The following is a 25,401-nucleotide window of genomic DNA, read 5'->3' as shown; positions in this document are numbered from 1 at the left end:
GGGAGCTTGCCAAGGAGCAAACAGAAAGTATTCCAGAGAGAAAGAGGAATCATGCAAAAACCTAAACCTAAGTTCTGGGAATGGCGAACAGAACACAGAGTTATATTCAGCAATTAATTCATTGTGAAGGGTTCACCAGAAAGTTATTTAATACGAGACGTATAGTAGTTCCATTACGGAGAATTTCCAAGGCCACAAAACTCAACTGTGGCTGGGAAGATAGGGAGGAGTGAAATAAAGGCAGTCTCTTCCTTTTTTTTTTTTAACTGAAGTATAGTTGATTTACAATGCTGTGTTAATTTCTGCTGTATAGCAAAGTGATTTAGTTAAAATTATATATATACACACACATATGTACATACATACACTCATTTTTTAAATATTCTTTTCCTTTATGGTTTATCATAATACAGGGCAGTCTCTTTTCATGATGATACTACAAAGTCTGAATTATGTTCAGTAAACAAGGGGAACCACATAAGGACCTTAAGCTTGAGAATTACAAGATCAACTTGCACAGTATGTGAATCAATTACAGATTCAAGGTAAGGAACCCAGTCAGGAGGCTACTCTAAGAGTCTGGCAATGGGGTAATAAGAGTTAAACAAGGGTTACTGAAAAGAAAGTAAATGTAAGCCATATTTGTGATCTTTAAATTCCCAGTAATGCTAGAAAAAGTAAAAAGAAAAAACTGAAATTAATTTGAGTAATAGTTTATTTAATCCAATATATCTAAAATATTATTTCATGAAGTAATCAACATAAAAATTACTAATGAGAAATTTGCCATGCTCTTTTTGTACTAATCTGAAATTTGGTGTGTTTTTTTTTTTTTGGTGTGTTTTTTAATACTTAAAATATATGCCTCACCTTGGACATTAAGTTTTTCATTGGATAAATTTGATCTGTATTTAGATTTCATAATTTACAGATGAAAAAGCAGATTCACATACCCAAGTTGTTCCAGATATAAACATTTTCCAATAATTAAGTATCCATTTTTAAATTTAAATTAATTACAACTAATAATATTAAAAATTCAGGTTCTCAGTCATGCGAGCCACATTTTGAGTGTTCAGCGCCACACAAGGCTACCATATTGCCCAGTACAGGCCTAAAGAGTGACAAGGGAACTTCGGCTACTGACGCCTTCCACCATCAGCATTTCATATCTACTTACTGTTAAGGTTTCCAGGTATTAACATGGATAACTTAGCAAGTACTATTACAGCGGTCCTACTGGTCACATCCTCACTACTGTAGCTTTCTTTCTCTAGGCCAGTGCCAACATCTGTGAAAAAGGAATCTTCAAAGACTACACAGAATTGCTATCAAGTACCTGACACGTGGAATGTGCTCAGAAAATGGAACCGACGCACGCACGGAATAATGCACTTGCTGCGGACTATTTTGTATCTATTTTCCTGTGGTTCAGCTGTTTATTACACTCTATGTACAATGAATTTTTTAAAAGTTACCTATTTTCAATTATTTATTTATTAGAGGCATTATAATGTTAAAAGCTTCAGCTCTGGAGTCAGACTAAGAGGACTCAAATCCTGGTTCTATCATTGATTAGATGTATGATCTTGGGGAAATGCCCAGTTTCTCTTGTGTCTCAGTTCTCTCCTGTGTAAAACAGTGTACACACTTCCTTGGGGAGCTTCAAGGATTACAGAAGATAATACAAATAATCACCTGCACATCGTACCTGGCACATAGTAGGTGTTCAATAAACCTTAGCTTTTAAACAGAGCTGGTGAAGAAGTTGAAATTACGGCTAATGTAAAAAAAAAACTAGGACTTTTCAATTATCCACATCTGTTTGCCATATAATCTTAGATACAAAAAAAAGGTACAGGTAATACTTTACACAGGTAATACTTTGAGGTCCTCAGAAGAGAGATCCTGCAGACAGCTACATTCATTAAGAAAGGAGCTAAATAAAAAACTTCATCTGACAGTGTATAATTATGCAGTATAGCACAGATGCAGCCAAGCAAATGGAAAAATACGAAGAAAAATTAGGAAGGCATTTTGCCTTACCTGCTTTTCCGTTTTCGGGGTGGTTTCTCCACTGTGCCAGTCAGTCTACAGACCAAACAGATAAGATGGTAACTAAAAGTAACATACCAGAACACATCTGCGGGCCATACTATGCCAGTCAACAACTCAACGGACCGCCCTCGAGAACCCTAGACTCGCTAAGCCCATACCTGACCTTACAAAATGCCTTATGCTGTGTTCCCCTATTAACCCGAAACCCAGCGACCCCGGGACTCACCGTTCCCCTAATATCTGCTTTGCCCAAACCTTGCTCTGTCTCCTGGTCTCTCACTCCTCCTCATCCTTATTCGTCACAGCCCATCTCCCCAAAACCACCCACAACCTCCTACTCATTGTCTGCCTCATCAACCCCGCAAACCCCTCCGCTTCCCCTTCCCCATGCCCACCCCCTCCCGCCCGTGCAGTGCCCTCCGAGCCCCGCCCCTCCAGGCCCGGCGCCCCCCGCATTCCACGGCCCCCTCCACCGGGCGCGCGCGTTCCTGCCCCTCCCGGCCCAGCGCACCGAGTCTCACCCATCGGCGCCCCTTCCCTCACACACCCCTCTCATCCGGCCGGGAGGGTGCGACCGCCGGCCAGCCCGCTCCGCCGCCCCCTAGGCGACCCCCGAGTTCCCCGAACCTGAACCCCCCTCCCCACCAGTCTCGGCGCCCCCGAATCTCTCACGGCCCCAAGCTGCTGCCCTGGGCCCGCTCCCGCGCCCCCGCCCCATCCCCAAGCCCGACCTCCATCCAGCCCCCGCCCCACCTGGGGGCCAGGCGACTCCGCGGCTGCTGGGGCTGCCGGGCTCCTCTGACCATCCGGCTCCTGCTCCGCCGCGGGAGCTGCTCCGGCGGCCGCAGGGCTCGCTCGGGAAGCTGAGGCGGCGGAGGCTTGGAGTAGGCGGAGAGGCGGGCGGAGGGCCTCGCGCCTCTGCCAGGCTTGCCGCGAGACCCACCTCCTCCGCGCCTCTCCTCGGCTCCCATTGGCTAGAGTTGTAGTGTAGCCGAAAACCTGGCGGTCGATTGGGCTCTCGGGCCGTCACATCCCGCCACCTAGAGTTTGGTTGAGACTGCAGGTGGCGGCGGAGGTGCCTTAGAGACTGCTAGCAAGGCCGGGGATATCTAAGCGCCACCGTGCGGTCGAAAGTAGAAACTGCGTCTCCGGCGCCAGACACCTGCGGGCAGGTTCTTTTGGCTCAGGTTTCTGCAACCCACACACCTGCTGGCGCCCCCCCCGACACTGCGCTCGCTACGCCAGACCCAACAGCCAAGCGCTGCAGTTTCCCAAACTCCTCTGGCAGGTGCGACAGTGAGCGAAGTCTCCAAACTGAGCTTCATTTTGAACCACCTCATATCCGGTCCCTGACTACATCATGCTGTAATGGTCAGAACTCAGAGGCGCTTCAGAGAATCCAGCAAGAAAACTGTAAGAATCTTATCAAAATAAAGCGTGGTTTATGTGCTCAGTACTCTGCAGAAAAGATCACAGGCTTGGGTGCAGGCTTCCAAGAAAGCAAGAGGTTTATAAAGTAAATTACCAAGAAAGGAAAATCAACCCTGCAAACAGAATTGATGCCATAATCAAAAGCAATGGGCTCCGTTTTCAAATGCCTATACAGAATTGACCCCTGAATGTGTTGCTAACCATCTTGTGATACTGAAGGTAATTGTAACCTCTGCTCCAGCTAATCGATTTAAAAATAAATTTCTTTGTATTTTTAGTGTTGTTGCTAGACCTAAGCATGCAAGACTACCAGCACATCTTTTCTGCTTTAACAAGACCATCCTTCAAAATAAGACCTAACTCATTAACATATTAACAAAATTCTTCCTTTTTGGTGGAATCCCCTTCCCCTTGCTGCATTCCTCTGTAATTTTTGTTTGGTAGATCCTCAGAATCTATTTGGAGCTGAGAGGAGGTATAAAACTCTTAAGCTACTTCTGTTTTAGTGGAACATGCTTTTGTGCATCAGTAATATAACAGCTTAAGCCTTTTGTCCCAAAAGGCTTGGGACAAATCTCTTATCTCCACAAATGGCAAAAATAAGAATACTAATTTTTCATAAAGTCAAATTTATTTGGTGTAAAGGACTGTCCTTTATTCTGAGACAGCTCTTTTTACATACTTCCTTCAGTGAAATAATGGCAAATTGTAATGAAATCTTTAAAATGGCATTGTCAAGGAAAAATTGACATGTTGGCTTCCCAAATTAGTATTTTACATGATCCTCAAATTACAGAACCATAGTCACCTAATTCCCAACCAGTAGTATCCACCCTATTACCAAGCCAGAAAAAGGAAAGAACCCCAGAATAATTTGTCAAAGACTGGGGAAGATGGGGTAGGAGTCCTGGTAGGATCAACTTACTAGGAAGACTAATTCTGAATGTCATTCACTATTTCTCAAAACATGATTTAAAACTATCCTGCCTGGTTTTCAAGGTTTTTCACAATTAGCCAATGCTTCTGTAACACACAGTATTGTCAACAGAGCTGCAGCTATTCATTTCTTAAGCTTTCCCAAGAAGTACGTACCCTCAATTCTATCTCTTAAATCGTGTCCAAGTTCTAGTAATCCCTGTTTCTGTGCTTCTACTATATGAAATGCATGGCCCATCATTCTGGTACACGTTCCTCTTTTAATTCACACTTCCTCTTTTAAGCCTTCCCCAACTACTCCATCCTAATCAAACATTTCCTTCTCCAAATTTATTGTACTTATATAAACTACACTATGTCAGCAATTATATATTACCTTGGATTACTCTTACTTCCTAACTACAATGAATTTGGGCAAATGGCATTAAGTGTGCTCTCAATAAACTGCAACTTTGGGTCAGGGACTGGGTATTTTGAGTGCTGTTTTTAATCCTGAGACCAACACTGTACGATATTCTTAGACACAGAATTTTTAAGATTAGAAATCCAACTTGCCCGAGGGTCACACAGCTACAATAACTAACATTGTGTAAGATGTACTACTCCAGGATGCCCTAAAGGGGTTCAAGTTCCAGCTCTCCTGCGCAAACTTGGGCAGGTTACCTATGATCTGTTTCCGCATCTGAAGAAAAAATGAACAAAGAGGTAATATAGTCATCGAGCCATTTTAAGGATGACACAAAATAGGGCATGTACAGTATTCAGTTAAGTGTGCTCAATACAGGTTAGCTATTCTTACTGCCTGGCAGACCTGGGGTTCTTAACCTAGACTGATCCCAAAACCTGTATTCTTTCCACTATTCCATAATGCCTGCATTCAGTCTTTGATAACGCATTTCCATTTATATAAAAAAGAGCAAAGTGCCGAGAACAGTGGATCCCCAAGGACTGAGTGGAATACACTTAGGTAGTATTTCTGTTGACACACATGCAAAAAAAAATTCATAAACTTCATGCACTTTTGAATTAAGAAAACATCTGAATGATCCAAACCAGCATAAACTTACTATCACAAGGGTGAAAAAGGCACATATTCACTAAGTGATTAACAGGAAAACTAGTAAGAGGGGAACAGGTTCCTTCCCCAAGCATCCACTGTGTTTGGTTTCATGCTAGGGGACTTTCCAAATGCTCCTGTTCGGTGTTTCACTACTGTATATTTCATCAGCATGACTTCACACGGTTTAACTACGCAAGTGAAAGAGTTGTGACGATCTCATGAAGCAGGGTTCTGGGCAGTGGATCCAGGACAGAACAATGAATGTTGCTTTTAAAGAACTGGGACACTTGGAGTCAAATGCAGAACAAGAAAAGTTTCACTTCTGTTTACTAGTCAAGCAACCAAGTAAAGGAATAAGCATTTTTAAAAACTGTGTTATATAAAATGCTAACTTCTTGTTGGGACATACTACAGACTGCATTAGATAAAATTTTTTGACAAACTTCCTATAATCTTTTTATTAATTTACACTGAGAGAATATAGCACCTTTCATCCAAAGAACTGAAGGTGCTTTACAAACATTGGCATTTAGAAAACAAGTACATTTAAAAATCTGGATTTTTGCTGTTAAATCTCTTCCACTCCAGATATACAGTTATTTGGAGGCTGATGGAAAGCAATTCTATTTGTGACAATAAAAGAGGCTCAGAGAGAGTTCGGATTTGCTTTCACAGTACAGGCATTTTCCAAAACCTGATGCTGGGCTTACAAAGCAAAAACACACAAATCTTAATGCGAAGAACAGTATTTCAAACCTTATTTCAAAAGCAAAACCCAGGGTTTAAGACATCAAAATCGTCCAACAGTTTTAGACATCCAGATGGAGTAGGAGCTGATGCAGGCTGCATATTAGAGATGTGCTCTTGATCCAGGCTTTTTAGGATCACACTTGAATAAACACATTTAAAATGGTGAGATTTTTCAGGAAAAAGCATTAACCGAGAAAAAGCTAGCCAAGAGCATATCAGAAAAATGAGGAAAGGGGAGTAATTGGCAATTAAAAGTAGACAGTTCTCACTAGAGCCTAGGACATTTTATTAGAAACCAAGTATATCATTGGCAAATAAAAATAGTTATTACCCCCATTAATACAACATAAGGGATTTTACATTCAGCCTAGACACAGGGAGTAACAGAGCCTCCTGCCTACAAATCTGTGACTTGCAAGTATTTTCCACCACATGATTACTCTAAATAGTACATAGCCCTTTTTATTAGTGGGATCCAAATATTCCTTTTAGGCTTACAAAGTCCAATACATTCACTCTCTCTTCCCTTTACATGTCTAATATTAATAACTTTTTTTCATGCAAAAAGCCATTATTCAGTTGAAGAGAAAAAATCAGGCAAAACAGAGATGGCAGTTAAGGAATGGACAGAAATATTGGCACATGCCCAACTAGTGACAAACAAATGCAGTACACCATGACTTAAAAATAAAAGTCACATTACACGGATAACTAAAACAACTACATCAATCTAAGCTAAGCAGTGTCAAATGTGAAGGGCTGAGGGCTACTGATTTTATTGGTACAACTTAAAAGCAGATGAAAGCAAGCACTTAAATACAATTTATGGTAACAGAAAAAAAAAAAAAATACTGCAGAGAGCTATTCCAAGACTACACCAAGTTGTGTGCATCATTAATTTCCAGTGTTTCACAATTAGTAAAATACATAGCTACATATCCCTGTAAGATAAAAAATACCTTTCCCCCTGAATTACACTGGGGTCAGGGCAGTAACACAAAGCTACTGACCCAACAGTTCAAGTGTTTGCAGCAAATGTGTTAGTCACTTCTTTCTTACAGCTGTACAGTTAAAAACTATACAAGGACCTGTGTGGTTAAGGGGGTCAAAATTAAAACAGTATTGTGCTCATTTAATAAAGGAAAAGCCCTGATGAAAAATTATGTGCCAAGAAGCTTAGACTATAAAGATTTTTATTGCATTTTTAGGTAACCTGGAAGTTCTTATCCTGAATGGGAAAAAGTTGGTTTTCAAAACTACCTGAACAGATGCTAAAGTGCTTTATTAATTGGCTGGCTTCACAAAGATTTCCTGGAATGACAAAAAATTAATTATAGTAGTAAATGGATACCAACTATTTCACAAAATGGTTAATTCTAGCATCATTTATGACCAAAGTCATAAGAGACACTGGAACACTTGTCCTTATTAGGCGGACAGTTGCATATCAAGAACTGATCATCACAACCCTTTGGATATTCAAATTACTCGCACAAAGCCAAAACATGGTATCACAGACCTTTACAAAAAGGACAATTTGGGTTTTTCTACACTTTAAAAAATCTGCTTCAGATTACAGTCCACAAATACAAGAGTCCTGACTTTTCAACCTTTCCAGTTGCAGTTAAAAAATGAACACTTTCTAAAAGTTAAGGTCAAGTGTTACAGCAAGAAAAGAATGATTCCCATTGAAAAGTACATATATTTTACTTAATGATACTCATGGTAGACTGTAAACTGGATTGATCACATTCTACTCAACTGGTATCAAATGAACATATCAGCATTACAAGTATTAAATGTTTTTCTATTACTAGAGAGGATATAAACCAAAACATTAATATGGCAGTTATTTATTTAGGCACAGTTTAGTGATTTTTAAAAAATAAATAGTACTGAATTTCAGTTGAAGTTTTAAACTTAATAGCCAAAGGGTCAAGAACTCTGATTAGGAAAAAAGAAAGAATAACTTTAAGCTAACAACGTATGCTGTTTAAAATTTCTAACACTTTAACCTATCTGAGTTTTATTTAGGATTACTTTATTAAAAAATACAAGGAATCTGGAAAAAGATCAATACAATTATCTTAATGTACAAAGTCATAAGCTATAGCAGTTTTAAAACTAAAATTTAAAAACACAACAAAGGGCAGCCCTTTAGACCAATTTATTTTATATCCATTTAAAATATCATCCAACAAAGGACAATGAAGTTTACAGCTGGGACGGTATACATAACTCGAGTCATTTGCAGTCCATCGTGCCCACTGGATAACAACTTTGCTGCTGAAATTTCTTAAAACTTACCAAACTAAAACAAAAGACTGAATAATACAAAAGGAAGAGTATTTCAGAGTAGTCTGTTCTGTCAATTGGCTTTTTAAAAAAGGAAACACATTCTGTTTCCCTCAGACCGGTAAATAAGCAAGAGCTACATGCAGCAGTGTGAGTATTAAGACATTTCTCAAGTCTTCTCAAATGAGTCCAAGGCGGGGATGGGATGGGGGAGAAAACTGATAGAAAAACATTGCTATAGACACCATAACAAACAATAAATTTTAGATAATTTAAAATTAAAAAAAAAAAGGCAAGAGGCAGCATTTCAGCAGCAAAGTGCTCAATAAAAAGTATATTGTAGAGGGTAATACACAAAAGTTGGGGTAAGAAGAGGACAGAAAAATGGGTCAGCAGGATGGGGCGAAGGCCTCAAAGGAAATACGGCGTCGTCGTTCTGGGAGGAATAACACGTTCTGAATCTGGAACTGCCCGGAATAACTTTGGTTCTCTTGTATTTACATCTTTGAAGACCATGATTGAAGCAATATTTCCACAACGATAGCAGTAATTAGGAGCAGACCATACTGTTACCAGCTTCTCATCAAACATAAATTTATAGCCTTCATGCACTAATTGATGTGCTCTGCAGATGAGTTTTAGGTTGTTGATATGAACAAACTGCAATTTAGAAAGGTTCTGTTAAGTAGCCAGCACATTTTTAAATAAATCAACCTACATATATAAGAAAATAAGCATTTAAATAAAGTATAAATCCTGTATCTACTAAAGCTCTCATGATTATAGAACCCGTTTTACTGTTATTCCCCACTAACTTCCATAAGTTAGCCACTTTGGCCTGAGTTATAGAAATAATCACATAATTAGACACAAATTTCTGAAAGAAAAGCATTCTGTAAGTACAATCAGATATGAAGCAAAGTTTTTTATGGTTTAATAATAAATATATTACTATCAGGCTGCATCCCAGGTGGCGCTAGTGGCAAAGAATCTGCCTGCCAATGCAGGAGACACAAGAGACATGGGATCAGGAAGATGCCCTGGAGGAGGAAAATGGCAACCCACTCCAGTATTCTTGTCTAGGAAATCCCATGGACAGAGGAGCCTGACAAGCTATAGTCCATGGGGTTGCAAAGGGTAGGACATGACTGAGCACACACACATATTACTATCAATATCAATCATTTACTGAGGCTTCAGTATGGCTCTTAAAAAATTTGGAAAGAGATTTATTATCCTTCTCTTGCAACTGAAAGAAACAGAGGCTCAGACAGGATAAATCTAGCTCTCTGACTCCATCCACTATGCTGGATTAGTTCACCCTGTGTATGTGTGTGTATTTTTAAATAAAAATAGTTGAACCTCAAATAATCTGCCTATTCACAATAAACACACATATCAAATCATTATTTTGTATACATAACTAATACAATGTTATATGTCAATTATATCTCAATTAAAAATATATATATATACCTAGAAATACATATTAAAAAGTTGCCTATCTTGCCCTTGTTATTTCATTGCTTGCACTGTTTGAAAGAAAAGGAAAATTTATTTTACACATAGTACCAGTGGATGCTAAAGGAGGTGCTTTTATTACATGATCTCATTTAACCTTAAGGAAAGACATATGATAAACCAGACAACCACAGGCACCACAGTTTCAGTAAACTAGACTAGAAGTTTGGTATCTGTATCAACCATAGTTCTTTACATATGCCATTAGCAACCAACAAACCACTTTTACAAAAATGTTGGCTTTACCTCATTTGTGACCTTTGCGCCAAAAAGCCAACCTGCTCCTCGGGGACTGATTGCCCAAGTATCCACATCTTCAGGATCTGACCAAACCAGATCACAAAATGCTCCTTTATGGGGAATTTCCTGATTCCGTTCAATGGTTCGAATTTGATCCAGTGTTTTGATATCAGGAGATAAACCACCATGAACACACAAAATCTGCTCATCTATTAACTAGCAAAAAAGATAACAAAGAGTTGAATATATAACAATAAACTCAGTCATACCTAAATTCATCAATGAGTGCTAATGATATCAATATAATTGAGATGGCAATTAGATAAACATATGCAAAGTGTTACTGGCAGAAAAATACTTAAGCTTTTTAAAAGATTTACATAAACTTACAGCCGCTACTGTGAGCATGTCAAAAACTTTGGTACAGTATCTCCAGGCATTAGCATTTCCATATTTGGTTTGGCACTCATCTATGAGAGAAACAGAGTTCTCATTAATGAAGTTCTGAATATGCTGATAAAACTAAAGAATACAAGGGAGTTCCCTGGAGATCCAGTGGTTAGGACTCAGTGTTTTCACTGCTGTGGCCTGGGTTCAATCCCTGGTTGGGGATCCTGCAAGATGTGAGGCGCGGCCAAAAAGTAAATAAATAAAATAAATAAAGGACATATCTGACACTAGGACAACAGAACTTGTGCTTCAACTAGGATGGCAAGTTATGACACATATTTAGCCCTGGTAGATCCTCCATCGAGTCAGGAGACTAGTAGCTAACTGGTCTAGGAAAGTGGTCCTACTTTTCATTCCAAAAGTGGCCCTAAGGAGCAGCTGAAATTATTGGTCAAATGCTATAATCAAGAAGAGCTAAATATTAATTTCATATAACCCAGAGCAAACGTTTTTGTCTTATCATTAATACTGGGAGTAGTTCCCTGGTGGTCAGGACTCCTTGTTTTCACTGCTAAGGGTGCAGTTTTGATCCCTGGTCAGAGAACTGGGTCCTACAGGCCACATGGTGTGGTCAAATAAATAAACTTTTAAAAAATTCTGGGCAATTCCATCAAACACAGTGACATATTTAATGTGACTACTTTATGCTAGCAGGATAATCAAACACATTAGAGGACCCTTAATCATAAGAACATGGGTAATCCCCTTTTCAACATTTCTCAGGCCTACGTTGCCTCTTGAGATTTTCTGCAGATTGTGCAACTACACACTTGAGTTCTAGTAAGTACCCTGGTAGTTATCACTAGGTCTTATATATTTTCAGCTGAACATTCTCTCTGCTATCTACAACAGTTAATAGAGTTTATTAATCTCTTCTCTCAGTTAATACCAAGGAAGCTATGCTCTTTGGTTTCTTCCTTAATTTGGGGGAAAAAAAATATCACTATTGTCCTAAGTACACTTGAAAATGATACTGTGGGGTACTGTCAACCCTCATAATTTTCTAAATTGTACCTTTACGTGGGGCAGGATCCTTATGTAACGTCTCAGGAGACATCTTTAACACTGAGCACAGTTTACCAGTAGGAATCGACTTGTCAATTTTTCACCCTGACACATAAGCAAAGCACTTGGTTCATAATAACTGCTAACTACAACCATGTTTATCAGGATGAACTGAAGGCCCAAGATAATAGCTGTATGTGGACATTTTTACTTTAAAATCAGTATTAAGTTCCATGATGACTAAATCTATCTTCCTCCTGAGGAGCAGATGGGCTTCCTCTTACTAAACAAAACCATCTACGAGCACTAGAGCACAGCCTGGATCAAAAACAGCCAGTACTAGATGCTGTGCTGCTGTCATTTTCTGCAGTCAAGGCATCGTGATTAAAATGTCCTCCTTCCTCTCCCCCTGTTAACTCCTTTTGCCCTACAGTGATAATGCTGGTCAATTTCTGGGGTGTAAGTATATGCATAATAGTAATCTTGGACAGCTGCAGTCAGCTGCTTTCACTGAGCTAACATCATATTATATGTTATCCAAAATAGTGATTACTTTGTAAAAGCATCAATCAGTTTTATTCCAAATGGTATTTGGCATTTTGAGAATGTAAATAAAAAGTAACTTGTAGAAAGGAGATAAATATTAGCCATCTAACTTTTCAATTTCTATTAAGAAAGTTATATAAGTAACAAATTCTCAGGGAGTTCCCTGGTGGCCTAGTAGTTAGGATTCCAGGCTTTCCCTGCCTGGCCTGGATTCAATCCCTGATTGGGGAACTAAGGTCCCCCAAGAAACAAAGGGTGACCATAAATAAATAAATAACAATCAATTGTCAAAATTTCTCAGTTTAATAACTGACAATGGCTGACAAAATGAGCAGTAAGAGAGTTCAATTTATCTTTACAATGACAGAAGATAATTCAAAATATAGTCTAAAACTAAATGGTTATGAGATTAATATTTTTAAATCTCTCAATATTTGCCTTAATTGTGCTCAAAGAAATTCATATTAATATCTCAACAGTTCTATCTACCTCCTTCAAAGAGCTCCAAATCTCATTTTTAAAAGCTTTCAATCATACACAATTGTATAGAAGTAACTATTTGGCTTTTAATGACTTGAGTTCCAGTATTCTCTGGAGGAAGTACACAGATTTACAGTGCATCCATATGGTGTATTACAGTGCAGCTAAGAAAACAACATTAATGAAGTGAAAAAGCTGGCCACAATATTAAAAAACCAAGTATGATCACATTTTAGCTTGATGTGATGTACACATACACAGATATGTATACAAACACACACTGTACACAGAATAGGCTCTTATACTGAGTGTGCAAAACATTCCTTTTCAGCAGATTCCAAGGCCCCGCCCCAAACGACCTATAGCAGCACCCAGCAGTCTGCAGTTTTAACAAGCGCCCCGATAATTCCAGCGAGGTAAACTGAAGACTGCATTCTGAGGTACTGATCTAGAAAGACATACACCAAAAAGTTAAAAAGTGTTCTCTCAGACTGCTAGGTATAAAATAGTAAGCTACAAGGATACACTGTACAACACAGGCAATATAGCTCGTATTTTATAATAACTTTAAAAGGAGTATAATCTATAAAAATATTGAATCACTGTGTTGCACAGTTGAAACTAATATTGTAAATCAACTACATACTTTAGTAAAAAAAGGAAAAAACAGAATGGTTCTCTCTACATAGTCAGATTTTCAACTGATTGAGGGAAAAAATGGAGTTAAAAATGAGAGTGGAAAAAGATTATCTGTATTTTCTAATTTTACTATTAAAAGCACATGCATGACATATGTGGCCTTTTTTCCCCAAAGAGGAAGGTAAGACAATATTCAGTCAGAGAACAGAAAATCTTACCATAAAATCCATACACCTGTGTTATCTGTCTACTCTCATGATTTCCTCGCAAAAGTGTAATACGATCAGGCCATTTAGCCTTTAGTGCAAGAAGGTAAGTGAAGGTCTCCAAACTATAGTAACCTCGGTCTACAAAATCACCCTGTAAAGTAAAAATTTACAGTTACAAACAATATAATAGCAACAACATTTTTTAAAAATTATACCAAAGTGCACAAACTCAGAGACAGTACAAAATAGCAAAAATGAAGAGTCACACACTGAATTATTTGGAAACTGGGTTTTGACAAAAAATTGAAATGGAAGTACATAAGCTATTCCTACTAAATGTTTGTGCTAGTTTTATGCTACCGGAGGCTTACAGCAACCTGATGTGCAGTTCTCTCAAGGACTGTCCCTATAAAACCACCATTTTTTCAATTCTCTACTACCTACATTAATAAACATTTGTAAAAAAAAAGAAAAGTGTGAATCAAAAAACTTTAAATTTCAAAAATCTTTTTAACTGTATCAAAAGAGCTGTCAATTTGAAAATAGTTCTTTTTTTTTTTAGAGCAAATACCCTAACAGTGTTCTACACTCAGCTTTGTATTTAACAACTGCATATAATGACATACTATCTACACTTCCCATTTATGTTTACTTGGGCCAATATTAGACCATAGGAAACAGCTAAAAGAATAAGAAAGTAACCCAGAAATTTTCAGAAGGAAGGAAATTAACAGGACTCAAAAAAAATTAAACAGTAACATTTTATTCCAAAAAGAAAGCAAGTATCTACGTTAATAGTAAATATGTATATTCTTCAATCCAGATTAATAACAGATGAAAATGAATACTCAAAAAAAATGACAAAATAACAGTAAATTGAAAATTCATGCTTTAAACCTGAGGTTCCAAGCTATTTTTTTTTTGTTTTTGCCTAACCACTACTGAAGGCTACAATCCAGTCCTAACTGCACAGCAGTTTACAAAAATTATTATTCTCAACTAAAGGACACAGCAAAATGTAGCAAAGTATTGAATCACTTTTTCACATATTTAAATAGTGACTGTCACATGGCAATGAAAGTATTATATAATCTACATGTAGTAAGACAGATCTCCATTTAAAATAAGTAGGTGAAAAAATGTAAAATAAAATAAGTAGTTGTTATCACTGGTGTTTACATACCATAAATATGTAGTTTGTGTCAGGAACCTGACCTCCAGTTCTGAATAGTTCACAAAGGTCATAAAACTATAAAAGAAAGGCAATATATGCTGATTACAAATTCCTGTGAAGGAGTAAAATATGAAACTGAGGCCAAACTGTGTAAAGAAGCGGTGAATTAAGACTTCAAATATGTACATTCATAAAAAGAAAGAAAGTGCAAACTAAACTACCAAGCACACAGCTTCCGAGCCTTAAAAAAAATGAAGCTCTCGGTTATCACTAAAGTCATTCCTAGCTCATCAGTGTCATGGCAAACCCCTCAAATTTCTTTCATGCATCTCCCCGTCTACCACTAGAGAATTTGAAATCATGTACCTGTTACCTAACTGTCGAGAAGCTAACCCAATCATCTTATCCCACATTCTGCATCTATTTTAAAGAGACAAACGTTAAGGAAACAAGTGCATAAGAATTTCTTTCAAAGAATGAGTTTACATGACACTTCATCGTGTCCTACAGAGCAGATCAACCTACCTTCTTATACTCTGCTTTCAGAGATGTGTACCCTTAGGCTCTACAGCTGTGGAGAGTCTTCTCAATAATCAGTATATTAAAAAAAAAAAAAAAAAGTATATTTCATCATACTCTATTTGCCTGAAAATTTAACTGACAAAAATGTGTGCTTGATAACTTCAGTCAACTAGATTATCCTAATCTTATTTTCTAAAGAAAACATCACAGTTTTTCTGAAAAACAACTTTGGATTAAAGGTATTGACTATACCAACTACTATTAATAATTTCCTTCACATCTACTGTTTACATTTGAAAGTAAAATTTACGTAGTAATATTACTTCTCACTTCCCACCTCATATATATGTATACATGTGTATATCACATATGCATAAACAATCACACACAATATAAGCAGTAAAACATAAGTATATATATTTATACACACTTAGTGTATGTATGTGTATATGTAATACACACACACACACGTGTGTGTGTGTGTCTTACTTTGGCCTAGTAATTCCACTTTTGTGACTATATCCTCAAAGGGAAAAAAAAAAAAAAGGTGTGTAACATAAAGAAAATGCATCATAGCACCATTTCTAATAAGAGAAGAAACAACCTTCATGACCAACATAGAGGAATATTAGTAAGACCCAGACCTCACACAGTCATAAATAATGATTATAATGGAAACTATGTAGCAAAGTGCGACAGAACACAAAATTACACCTATAACTATACAATTTTACTCTGTAAAATATTGAGTATGTACACACAAGTCTGAAAGGAAACATTTAAAAGTTTTATAAAATAGCTGCTTTTTTTTATTCAATATAAATTTATTTATTTTAATTGGAGGCTAATTACTTTACCATATTGTATTGGTTTTGCCATACATCAACATGAATCCACCACGGGTATACATGTGTTCCCCATCCTGAACCCCCCTCCTACCTCCCTCCCCACACCATCCCTCTGGGTCATCCCAGTGCACCAGCCCCGAGCATCCTGTATCCTGCATCGAACCTGGACTGGTGATTCATTTTACATATGATATTATACATGTTTCAATGCCATTCTCCCGAATCATCCCACCCTCGCCCTCTCCCACAGAGTCCAAAAGACTGTTTTATACATCTGTGTCTCTTTTGCTGTCTCGCATACAGGGTTATCGTTACCATCTTTCTAAATTCCATATATATGTGTTAGTATACTGTATTGGTGTTTTTCTTTCTGGCTTACTTCACTCTGTATAATAGACTCCAGTTTCATCCACCTCATCAGAACTGATTCAAATGTATTCTTTTTAATGGCTGAGTAATACTCCATTGTGTATATGTACCATAGCTCTCTTATTCATTCGTCTGCTGATGGACATCTAGGTTGCTTCCATGTCCCGGCTATTATAAACAGTGCTGCAATGAACATTGGGGTACACGTGTCTCTTTCCATTCTGGTTTCCTCGGTGTGTATGCCCAGCAGTGGGATTGCTGGGTCATATGGCAGTTCTATTTCCAGTTTTTTAAGGAATCGCCACACTGTTCTCCATAGTGGCTGTACTAGTTTACATTCCCACCAACAGTGTAAGAGGGTTCCCTTTTCTCCACACCAATAGCTGCATCTTTAAAAGTATTGTAGAAGAGTGAGTGTCCTCAGACGTTGTTACTCTGGATGTCTGCAGCAACATGTTCTTGAACAAAAGCTTTGTAAGTTTCCATTTAATTTATATATATTTAATGGATGACCAAAAATTCTGCTTCAGGGACCCATAGTTCCTACTCCACACTTAAAGTGTTTTCCAAAATTCTTTAATATAATAAAGAGTTACTACAGTGAGTCAGAAAGAAATATAAATATTGTATTCTAATGCATATATATGGAATCTAGAAAACTAGTACTGAAGAATTTAAACAGGGCAGCAGTGGAGAAACAGACCTAGAGAACAGATCTGTGGACTTGGGGAGAGGGGGGGTGAGGGGAGGCGAGGGGGGGCAAGGGGAGGATAGGGGGGCGAGGGGAGGAGGGGGGTTGAGGGGAGGCGAGGGAGCAAGGGGAGGGAGGTGAGGGGGGTGAGGGGGGGAGTAAGTGGGGGATGGGTGGGACGAGGGGAGGAGAGGGGGGCAAGGGGAGGAAGGGAGGGCGAGGGGAGGAGAGGGGGGCCGAGGGGAGGCAGCAAGGGGAGGCAGGCGAGGGGAAGAGAGGGGGAGCGAGGAGAGGAGAGGGGGTGGGGGGGGCGAGGGGAGGGAGGCAAGGGGGAGATGGATGGAGAGAGTAACGTGGAAACTTACAGTACCCTATGTAAAATAGATACCCATGGGAATTTGCTGTATGGCTAAGAAACTCTAACAAGGGCTCTGTATCAACCTAGAGCGGTGGGATGGGGAGGGAGATGTGGGGGGAGTTCAAAAGGGAGAGGATATATGTATACCTATGGCTGAATCAGGTTGAGGTTTGACAGAAAACAACAAAATTCTGTAAACCAATTATCCTTCAATAAAAAAAATTAAAAATATATATATAATAAAGAGTTACTAAAAACATATGGAGACAAATAACTGTCATACATTACTGGGAGCACATCTCATTATTTCACAAATAATTTCTACCATCTAGTGTATGTTTTTCATATCACACACACTCTATAAGTGTTCTTATTTTAAAACAAAACGAATCCTGAGATGTGGATTTTACCCCATTATTAGAGGCAAGGAAATAGTTGGTCAACTCAGTAGTTTTTAATTTTTTTGGTTTCAGGACCCAAGCATAGCCTTAAAAATTACAGGTCCTCAAAGGCTTTTGTTTTTACACTATATGAATCAGTATTAACCATATTAGAATTTTAAAGTGATCATTTGTTAATGTTTAAACCTCAGATATGCAGATGACACCACCCTTATGGCAGAAACCGAAGAACTAAAGAGGCTTTTGATGAAAGTGAAAGAGGAGAGTGAAAAAGTTGGCTTAAAACTCAACATTCAGAAAACTAAAATCATAACATCCGGTCCCATCACTTCATGGCAAATAGATGGGGAAACAGTAGAAACAATGGCAGACTTTATTTGTTTGGGGCTCCAAAATCACTGCAGATGGTGACTGCAGCCATGAAATTAAAAGACGCTTACTCCTCGGAAGAAAAGTTATGACCAACCTAGACAGCATATTGAAAAGCAGAGACATTACATTGCCAACAAAGGTCCATCTAGTCAAAAGCTATGGTTTTTCCAGTAGTCATGTATGGATATGAGAGGTGGACTATAAAGAAAGCTGAGCACCGAAGAATTGATGTGATTGAACTGTGGTGTTGGAGAAGACTTCTGAGAGTCCTTTGGACTGCAAGGAGATCCAAGCAGTCCATCCTAAAAGAGATCAGTCCTGAGTGTTCATTGGAAGGACTGATGCTGAAGCTGAAACTCCAATACTTTGGCCATCTGATGCAAAGAGCTGACTCATTTGAAAAGACCCTGATGCTGGGAAAGATTGAAGGCGGGAGGAGAAGGGGATGACAGAGGATGAGATGGTTGGATGGCATCACTGACTCAATGGACATGGGTCTGAGTGAACTCCAGGAGTTGGTGATGGACAGGGAGGCCTGGTGTGCTGTGGTTCATGGGGTCACAAAGAGTCAGACACGACTGAGAGACTGAACTGAACTGAACTGAAATTCATTTTAAAAATCGGGGAGGGATGAATTAGGAGTTTTGGATTAACATATACATACTACTTTAAATAAAATAAACAGTGAGGACCTACTGTATAGCACAGAGAACGCTACTCAATATTCTGTAATAACCTATATGGAAAAAGAATGCATATATGTATATGTATAACTGAATCAATTCGCTGTACATCTGAAACTAACATAACACTGTAAATCAACAATACCCCAAAATAAAAAAATTAAATTAAAAAAAAAATCAGTAACTCACTAAGTAGTAACATACACAAATTTTTAATGAAAAATAAACTGTTTTCCAAAGCAAAACAAAACAAATTTATGAAAAGAATGGCACTGTTTTACATTTTTGCAAATCTCTTTAATGCCTGGCAAAAAAAGACCACAGCTTGGGTTCTCATAGCGTGCCTCTACAGCCAATCTGAATATTCAGTTCTGAATATTCACTGGAAGGACTGATGCTGAAGCTGAAACTCCAATACTTTGGCTACCTGATGCGAAGAACTGACTCATTTGAAAAGACCCTGATGCTGGGAAAAGCTGAAGGCGGGAGGAGAAGGGGACAACAGAGGATGAGATGGTTGGATGGCATCACCAACTCAATGGACATGAGTTTGAGTAAACTCCAGCAGTTGGTGATGGACAAGGAGGCCTGGTGTGCTGCAGTTCATGGGGTTGCAAAGAGTCAGACACGACTGAGCAACTGAACTGAACTGAACAGCCAATCTGTTGGGATATGCTGTTTAAAGTATACAAAGGAAATCCAGCTTCATACAGGTATGTGTTACAAAAGGGAGAAGAATTTTAATAACCTTTAGAGATAATGGTGCATATTTTTCTTACAAATCAAAACTGGACAACTGGTCTCTTCTCAAACTGTGTTAGATAGGCTGGTCTAACATTTTGAGTGAGTAATACACTCTGGTTATTTGGAAAATGAAAAATAGTATTTCCTTATAATCATTAAAAAAAATACTTGTTAATATTATCACTCATCTCATCAGAAAAGTCTTTTAGGTATCAGAAGCTAGGAGCTTCATGGTGGTGAATTCAAATTTTCTAAAATTCCAATTATTTTCTAGAAAACTCAAATTCTGGCATCAGCAACAAATACTATCAATTGTTCCTCTTAAAGTGACTGGCTCACTTCATTCACTTTTGCAAAATAGTTGCCAAATACTCATAATTTGTCATTCATTCTCTCAAGTAAAAATAGCATTCCATTAAAAAGAAAAAAAAAGAGGCTATTTCAGATGGAGATACAAAACTGCAAAAGTAATCTTCTTTTGAGAAAACCATTTTTCTTTGACATGCAGCAGATGTGCTTTATGCATACTTCCTATTTCATCACAGGGGCTGTTCAAAAAATGTATCTACTCAATGGTTAAGAGTTACTGTTAATTAATATTACTAGTTCATCAAGGACATTCTTAAATGATACTGGCACTTTATTTTACTGTAAATGCATGATGCCGGTGAAGAATACAAGGACAACCAGCATAGGCTTGGTGACACTCCCTGGATCAGGGAGGCACCAGCAGTTTTACCCTCAGTTGATTTTGTGCCATCTTACAGATTCTCAAAGGTCCACATAGCTAAAGAACTGAAGAGCTAGCTGAAGTGGATTCTTAAACAGCTATTATGTACCCAGGCAGGACTTAAATCAAGCTCTGTCTGTCACTCAACTCTACAACCTCCTCACTAGATTATTACTGTTTCAATGCTTCCTGGCACTGTACAAATGCCAACACTTTCCATGAGTTTATTTATAGTCATAATCCAATCTTGCAATCCCAGAACTGGCCCAAGGGGAAGACAACTGTACAAGTCCCAAAAGACACATCTTACATTTGACTTTACTCTACAGACATTTAGGAACTTCTCAAGCCCTATGCTTTTGATGAGCAATTGTTTTAAAGGGTCAAGTACAAGAGAAACACTATTCAGTTTGGTGGCAGTCTTAACATGGACTGGGAGTTCCCTGGTGGCCTAGTGGTTAGGATTCTGAGCCTTCACTGATGTGGCCCAGGTTCAAATACCGGTCTGGGAAGTGACAGCAGGTGGGTGAGCAAACTGTGCAGGCAAAAATAATAATAATAGTAACATGGGCTATTGGGCACCTATATGAGTTTCAAATCTCAGCTCTGTCCCTTAGTAGCTATGTGAATTTAGGCTAATTCCTCAATTTTTCAGTCTCAGTCCCTCTCCACAAAATGATCCAATCTCATGGAACCCTTAAAAAAAAAAAACTGACATGGAATTTATGAGAAAGCATAATTTATCTCAAAATTTATTAATCTCAAAACACAAGATAAATGAAAGCAAGAGTTGTACATTTGACTGAAGGATAAGAAAGCCTACTTCAGCGATCAATGCAAAGAAATAGAGGAAAACAACAGAATGGGAAAGACTAGAGATCTCTTCAAGAAAATCAGAGATACCAAAGGAACATTTCATGCAAAGATGGGCTCGATAAAGGACAGAAATAGTATGGACCTAACAGAAACAGAAGATATTAAGAAGAGATGGTAAGAATACACAGAAGAACTGTACAAAAAAGATCTTCACGACCCAGATAATCACAATGGTGTGATCACTGACCTAGAGCCAGACATCCTGGAATGTGAAGTCTAGTGGGCCTTAGAAAGCATCACTATGAACAAAGCTAGTGGAGGTGATGGAATTCCAGCTGAGCTATTCCAAATCCTGAAAGATGATGCTGTGAAAAGTGCTGGACTCAATATGCCAGCAAATTTGGAAAACTCAGCAGTGGCCACAGGACTGGAAAAGGGCAGTTTTCCTTCCAATCCCAAAGAAAGGCAATGCCAAAGAATGCTCAAACTACCGCACAATTGCACTCATCTCACACGCTAGTAAAGTAATGCTCAAAATTCTCCAAGCCAGGCTTCAGCAATACGTGAACCATGAACTTCCAGATGTTCAAGCTGGTTTTAGAAAAGGCAGAGGAACCAGAGATCAAATTGCCAACATCTGCTGGATCATGGAAAAAGCAAGAGAATTCCAGAAAAACATCTATTTCTGCTTTACTGACTATGCCAAAGCCTTTGACTGTGTGGATCACAAGAAACTGTGGGAAATTCTGAAAGAGATGGGAATACCAGACCACCTGACCTGCTTCTTGAGAAATTTGTATGCAGGTCAGGAAGCAACAGTTAGAACTGGACATGGAACAACAGACTGGTTCCAAATAGGAAAAGGAGTACGTCAAGGCTGTATATTGTCACCCTGTTTATTTAACTTATATGCAGAGTACATCATGAGAAACACTGGACTAGAAGAAACACAAGCTGGAATCAAGATTGCCGGGAGAAATATCAATAACCTCAGATATGCAGATGACACCACCCTGCAGAAAGTGAAGAGGAACTAAAAAGCCTCTTGATGAAAGTGAAAGTGGAGAGTGAAAAAGTTGGCTTAAAGCTCAACATTCAGAAAACGAAGATCATGGCATCCAGTCCCATCATTTCATGGGAAATAGATGGGGAAACAGTGGAAACAGTGTCAGACTTTATTTTTCTGGGCTCCCAAATCACTGCAGATGGTGACTGTAGCCATGAAATTAAAAGACGCTTACTCCTTGGAAGGAAAGTTATGACCAACCTAGATAGCATATTCAAAAGCAGAGACATTACTTTGCCAACAAAGGTTCGTCTAGTCAAGGCTAAGGGTTTTCCAGTAGTCATGTATGGATGTGAGAGTTGGACTGTGAAGAAGGCTGAGTACCAAAGAATTGATGCTTTTGAACTGTGGTGTTGGAGAAGACTCTTGAGAGTCCCTTGGACTGCAAGGAGATCCAACCAGTCCATTCTGAAGGAGATCAGCCCTGGGATTTCTTTGGAGGGAATGATGCTGAAGCTGAAACTCCAGTACTTTGGCCACCTCATGCGAAGAGTTGACTCACTGGAAAAGACTCTGATGCTGGGAGGGATTGGGGGCAAGAGGAGAAGGGGACGACAGAGGATAAGATGGCTGGATGGCATCACTGACTCGATGGACGTGAGTCTCAGTGAACTCCGGGAGTTGGTGATGGGACAGGGAGGCCTGGCGTGCTGTGATTCATGGGGTCAAAAAGAGTCAGACAGGACTCAGCGACTGATCTGATCTGATATATATTACAGAAGTGTAAATTTATTAATTTTAGTAGTATGCAGTTTCTCTACCTTCTGGACCTTTGATCCGGATGACTGTAATTCATATACTGAAAAGTCCTTGGGGAACTTTCTGGTGGTCCAGTGGTCAGGACTCTGCACTTTCACTGCTGATTGAATCTGAGGGCAGATTTAATCTCTGGTCTGGAACTAAGATCCCACGACCTACGCAGTGCAGCCAAACACAGGTAACCCCTCAATTTTAATATTATAATCAAAGGAAAACACTGCTTGGTTTATTCCAACTTTTACAAATATGTTAAAGGCACTGCCTATATTAATACCTTTATGTTAGCAAAATAGAAATGTTTATTATACTTTAGCAGACAAGTAACACAGAAATCAAGAAATACGCTCCTAATGGTTTACTTTAGAGAACTAGAATTTTAACAAATCAAATATGACATAATGGGGTTTCTGTTTAGAAGCTGATAACATGCAGGTGTCAGTTACTATAACCTCAAACATTCAGAGAATAGATTGAAAAACCCAACTCAATCACAAATAATCTATACACCTTTCTGCTCCTTTAGGCAGTCATAGTTAAGGTCATGCTGGCATTCATAAATCCAACATTGTTCACAATATATTATTATTATAATTATGTATTATATTATGTCACAATATATTAGCCCCAACTCCACTGCATGCATAAAGCAGGCTATGAGTGTTTTGTTCAGCTTTCATTACCCAGGAAAAAAGAAAAAAAACTCCACAAATACACAGTTTCCTAATCAGGCTAAACACTAACAGTAAGAGTCTAAAAATGAGGTGTACCCCTCTTTTCAATGCTCTGAAACTCTTAAAAACAAAATCCCAGCAGATGAAAAGGTGAGCTGTCTTTCTCATTCCATTCTAGCACAGAACTGCTGTGAAATCATGCACCAATAGTTTTTCTGAACAGTTGTTATTCTCATTCCCACTAAGGAAATGATGAATTTTCAATAAAATATGACATTAAGTGAACAGAATGAATACAACAGCAATGCGTAGAATGAATAGAAAATTAGTGCCCCAAACCAAAGCATCTCCTATCAACCATAATAACAATGAGCAGTCAGTCTGTAGTTATTTTCTATCTCCTCTTGTCCACAGAACAATAATGCTTCACTCAGTTCACTTCCTAAGTGTGATTTCAACAAAGTCCCTGAATAATTTGACTACTGCTTTTATTCAGTTTAACAGTAACCAGGAATCATTAGTGTCACACAGACTGAGGTATCCTAGCCAACCACTAGCTGCTCTTTTTTTTGTTGTTTTTTAATATTTTACAGCACAAGTGGAAACACACGTGGACTATGGACAGACGGTACAAAAGCTAAAACTCTGCTCATGAAATTTTACCTGTCCATGTATGTCTCCACACACTGTTACTGGTGTTGATACTGGCTGGACATTTGACTCTTCCAACAGGAGGTCACAAACGTAGTCACATAGCCGCTGTAAGAAGAGAAAATAAAATGCAACCTTTTATTAGAACATTAAAGCTGAAGACCAAGTGCAAAAAAGACAAGAACTAACACATGTAATAACTCAACATTCAAAAAACTTAAGATCATGGCATCTGGTCCATCACTTCATGGCAAATAGATGGGGAAACAATGGAGACAGTGAGAGACTTTATTTTCTTGGGCTCCAAAATCACTGCAGATGGTGACTGCAGCCATGAAAGTAAAAGATGCTCGCACCTTGGAAGAAAAGCTATGACAACCCTGACAGTGTATTAAAAAGCAGAGACATTACTCTGCTGACAAAGGTCCGTATAGTCAAAGCTATGGTTTTTCCAGTAGTCATATATGGATGTGAGAATTGGATCATAAAGAAAGGTGAGCAGCAAAGAACTGATGCTTTTGAACTGTTGTGCTGAACAAGACTCTTGGGAGTCCCTTGGACTGCAAGGAGATCAAACCAGTCAATCCTAAAGGAAATCAATCCTGAATATTCATTGGAGAGACTGACGCTGAAGCTGAAGCTCCAACACTTTGGCTACCTGATATAAAGGGCCGACTTCTTAGAAAAGTCCTTGATGCTGAGAAAGATTGAAGGCAGGAGAAGGGGATGACAGAGGACGAGATGGTTGGATGGCATGACCGACTCAATGGACATGAGTTTGAGCAAGTTCCAGGAGATAGTGAAGAACAGGGAAGCCTGGTGTACTGTAGTCTATGGGATCGCAAAGAATCAGACACAACTGAGCAACTGAACAAAATACATGTATTGTTTCACAGAAAAGGAAACCACTCTATGATGACTCTGGG

At 38.7% G+C, this 25,401-nt stretch overlaps 2 protein-coding genes across 8 annotated transcripts in view; both read right to left on the bottom strand.

The window, feature by feature from the left end:
• Window positions 1-5,420, bottom strand: part of SCAI (suppressor of cancer cell invasion) — a 121,229-nt gene extending 115,809 nt beyond the window's left edge. For 6 of the 7 annotated variants that reach the window (XR_015136344.1, XR_015136343.1, XR_015136342.1 and 3 more), the window contains exons 1-2: window positions 2,812-5,420; window positions 2,047-2,091 (exon numbers count right to left, since the gene is read on the bottom strand). Coding sequence is in view for 2 of the 7 variants with exons in the window: in XM_086325225.1 (XP_086181351.1) it covers window positions 2,047-2,091; window positions 2,812-3,029 (263 nt within the window). In the remaining 5 variants the exon portion in view is untranslated. The remainder of the gene's footprint in view (window positions 1-2,046; window positions 2,092-2,811) is intronic. The other variant, XM_086325227.1, reaches the window with a different exon arrangement.
• A 1,077-nt stretch (window positions 5,421-6,497) lies between these two features.
• The window catches only part of PPP6C (protein phosphatase 6 catalytic subunit), a 42,946-nt gene continuing 24,042 nt past the window's right edge, over window positions 6,498-25,401 (bottom strand). The window contains exons 2-7 of the mRNA XM_086325232.1: window positions 24,488-24,583; window positions 14,804-14,869; window positions 13,630-13,771; window positions 10,682-10,761; window positions 10,298-10,507; window positions 6,498-9,190 (exon numbers count right to left, since the gene is read on the bottom strand). Of these exons, the coding sequence (XP_086181358.1) occupies window positions 8,942-9,190; window positions 10,298-10,507; window positions 10,682-10,761; window positions 13,630-13,771; window positions 14,804-14,869; window positions 24,488-24,583 (843 nt within the window). The 3' untranslated portion in view covers window positions 6,498-8,941. The remainder of the gene's footprint in view (window positions 9,191-10,297; window positions 10,508-10,681; window positions 10,762-13,629; window positions 13,772-14,803; window positions 14,870-24,487; window positions 24,584-25,401) is intronic.

The sequence above is a fragment of the Bos grunniens genome, chromosome 11 (genome assembly GCF_055505025.1).
Source record: "Bos grunniens cultivar Pamir isolate PY7600 chromosome 11, Bosgru_T2T1.0, whole genome shotgun sequence".
NCBI lineage: Eukaryota > Metazoa > Chordata > Mammalia > Artiodactyla > Bovidae > Bos > Bos grunniens.
Note: the sequence above shows the minus strand (reverse complement) of the source record. Positions and strands in the feature narration are given on the sequence as shown.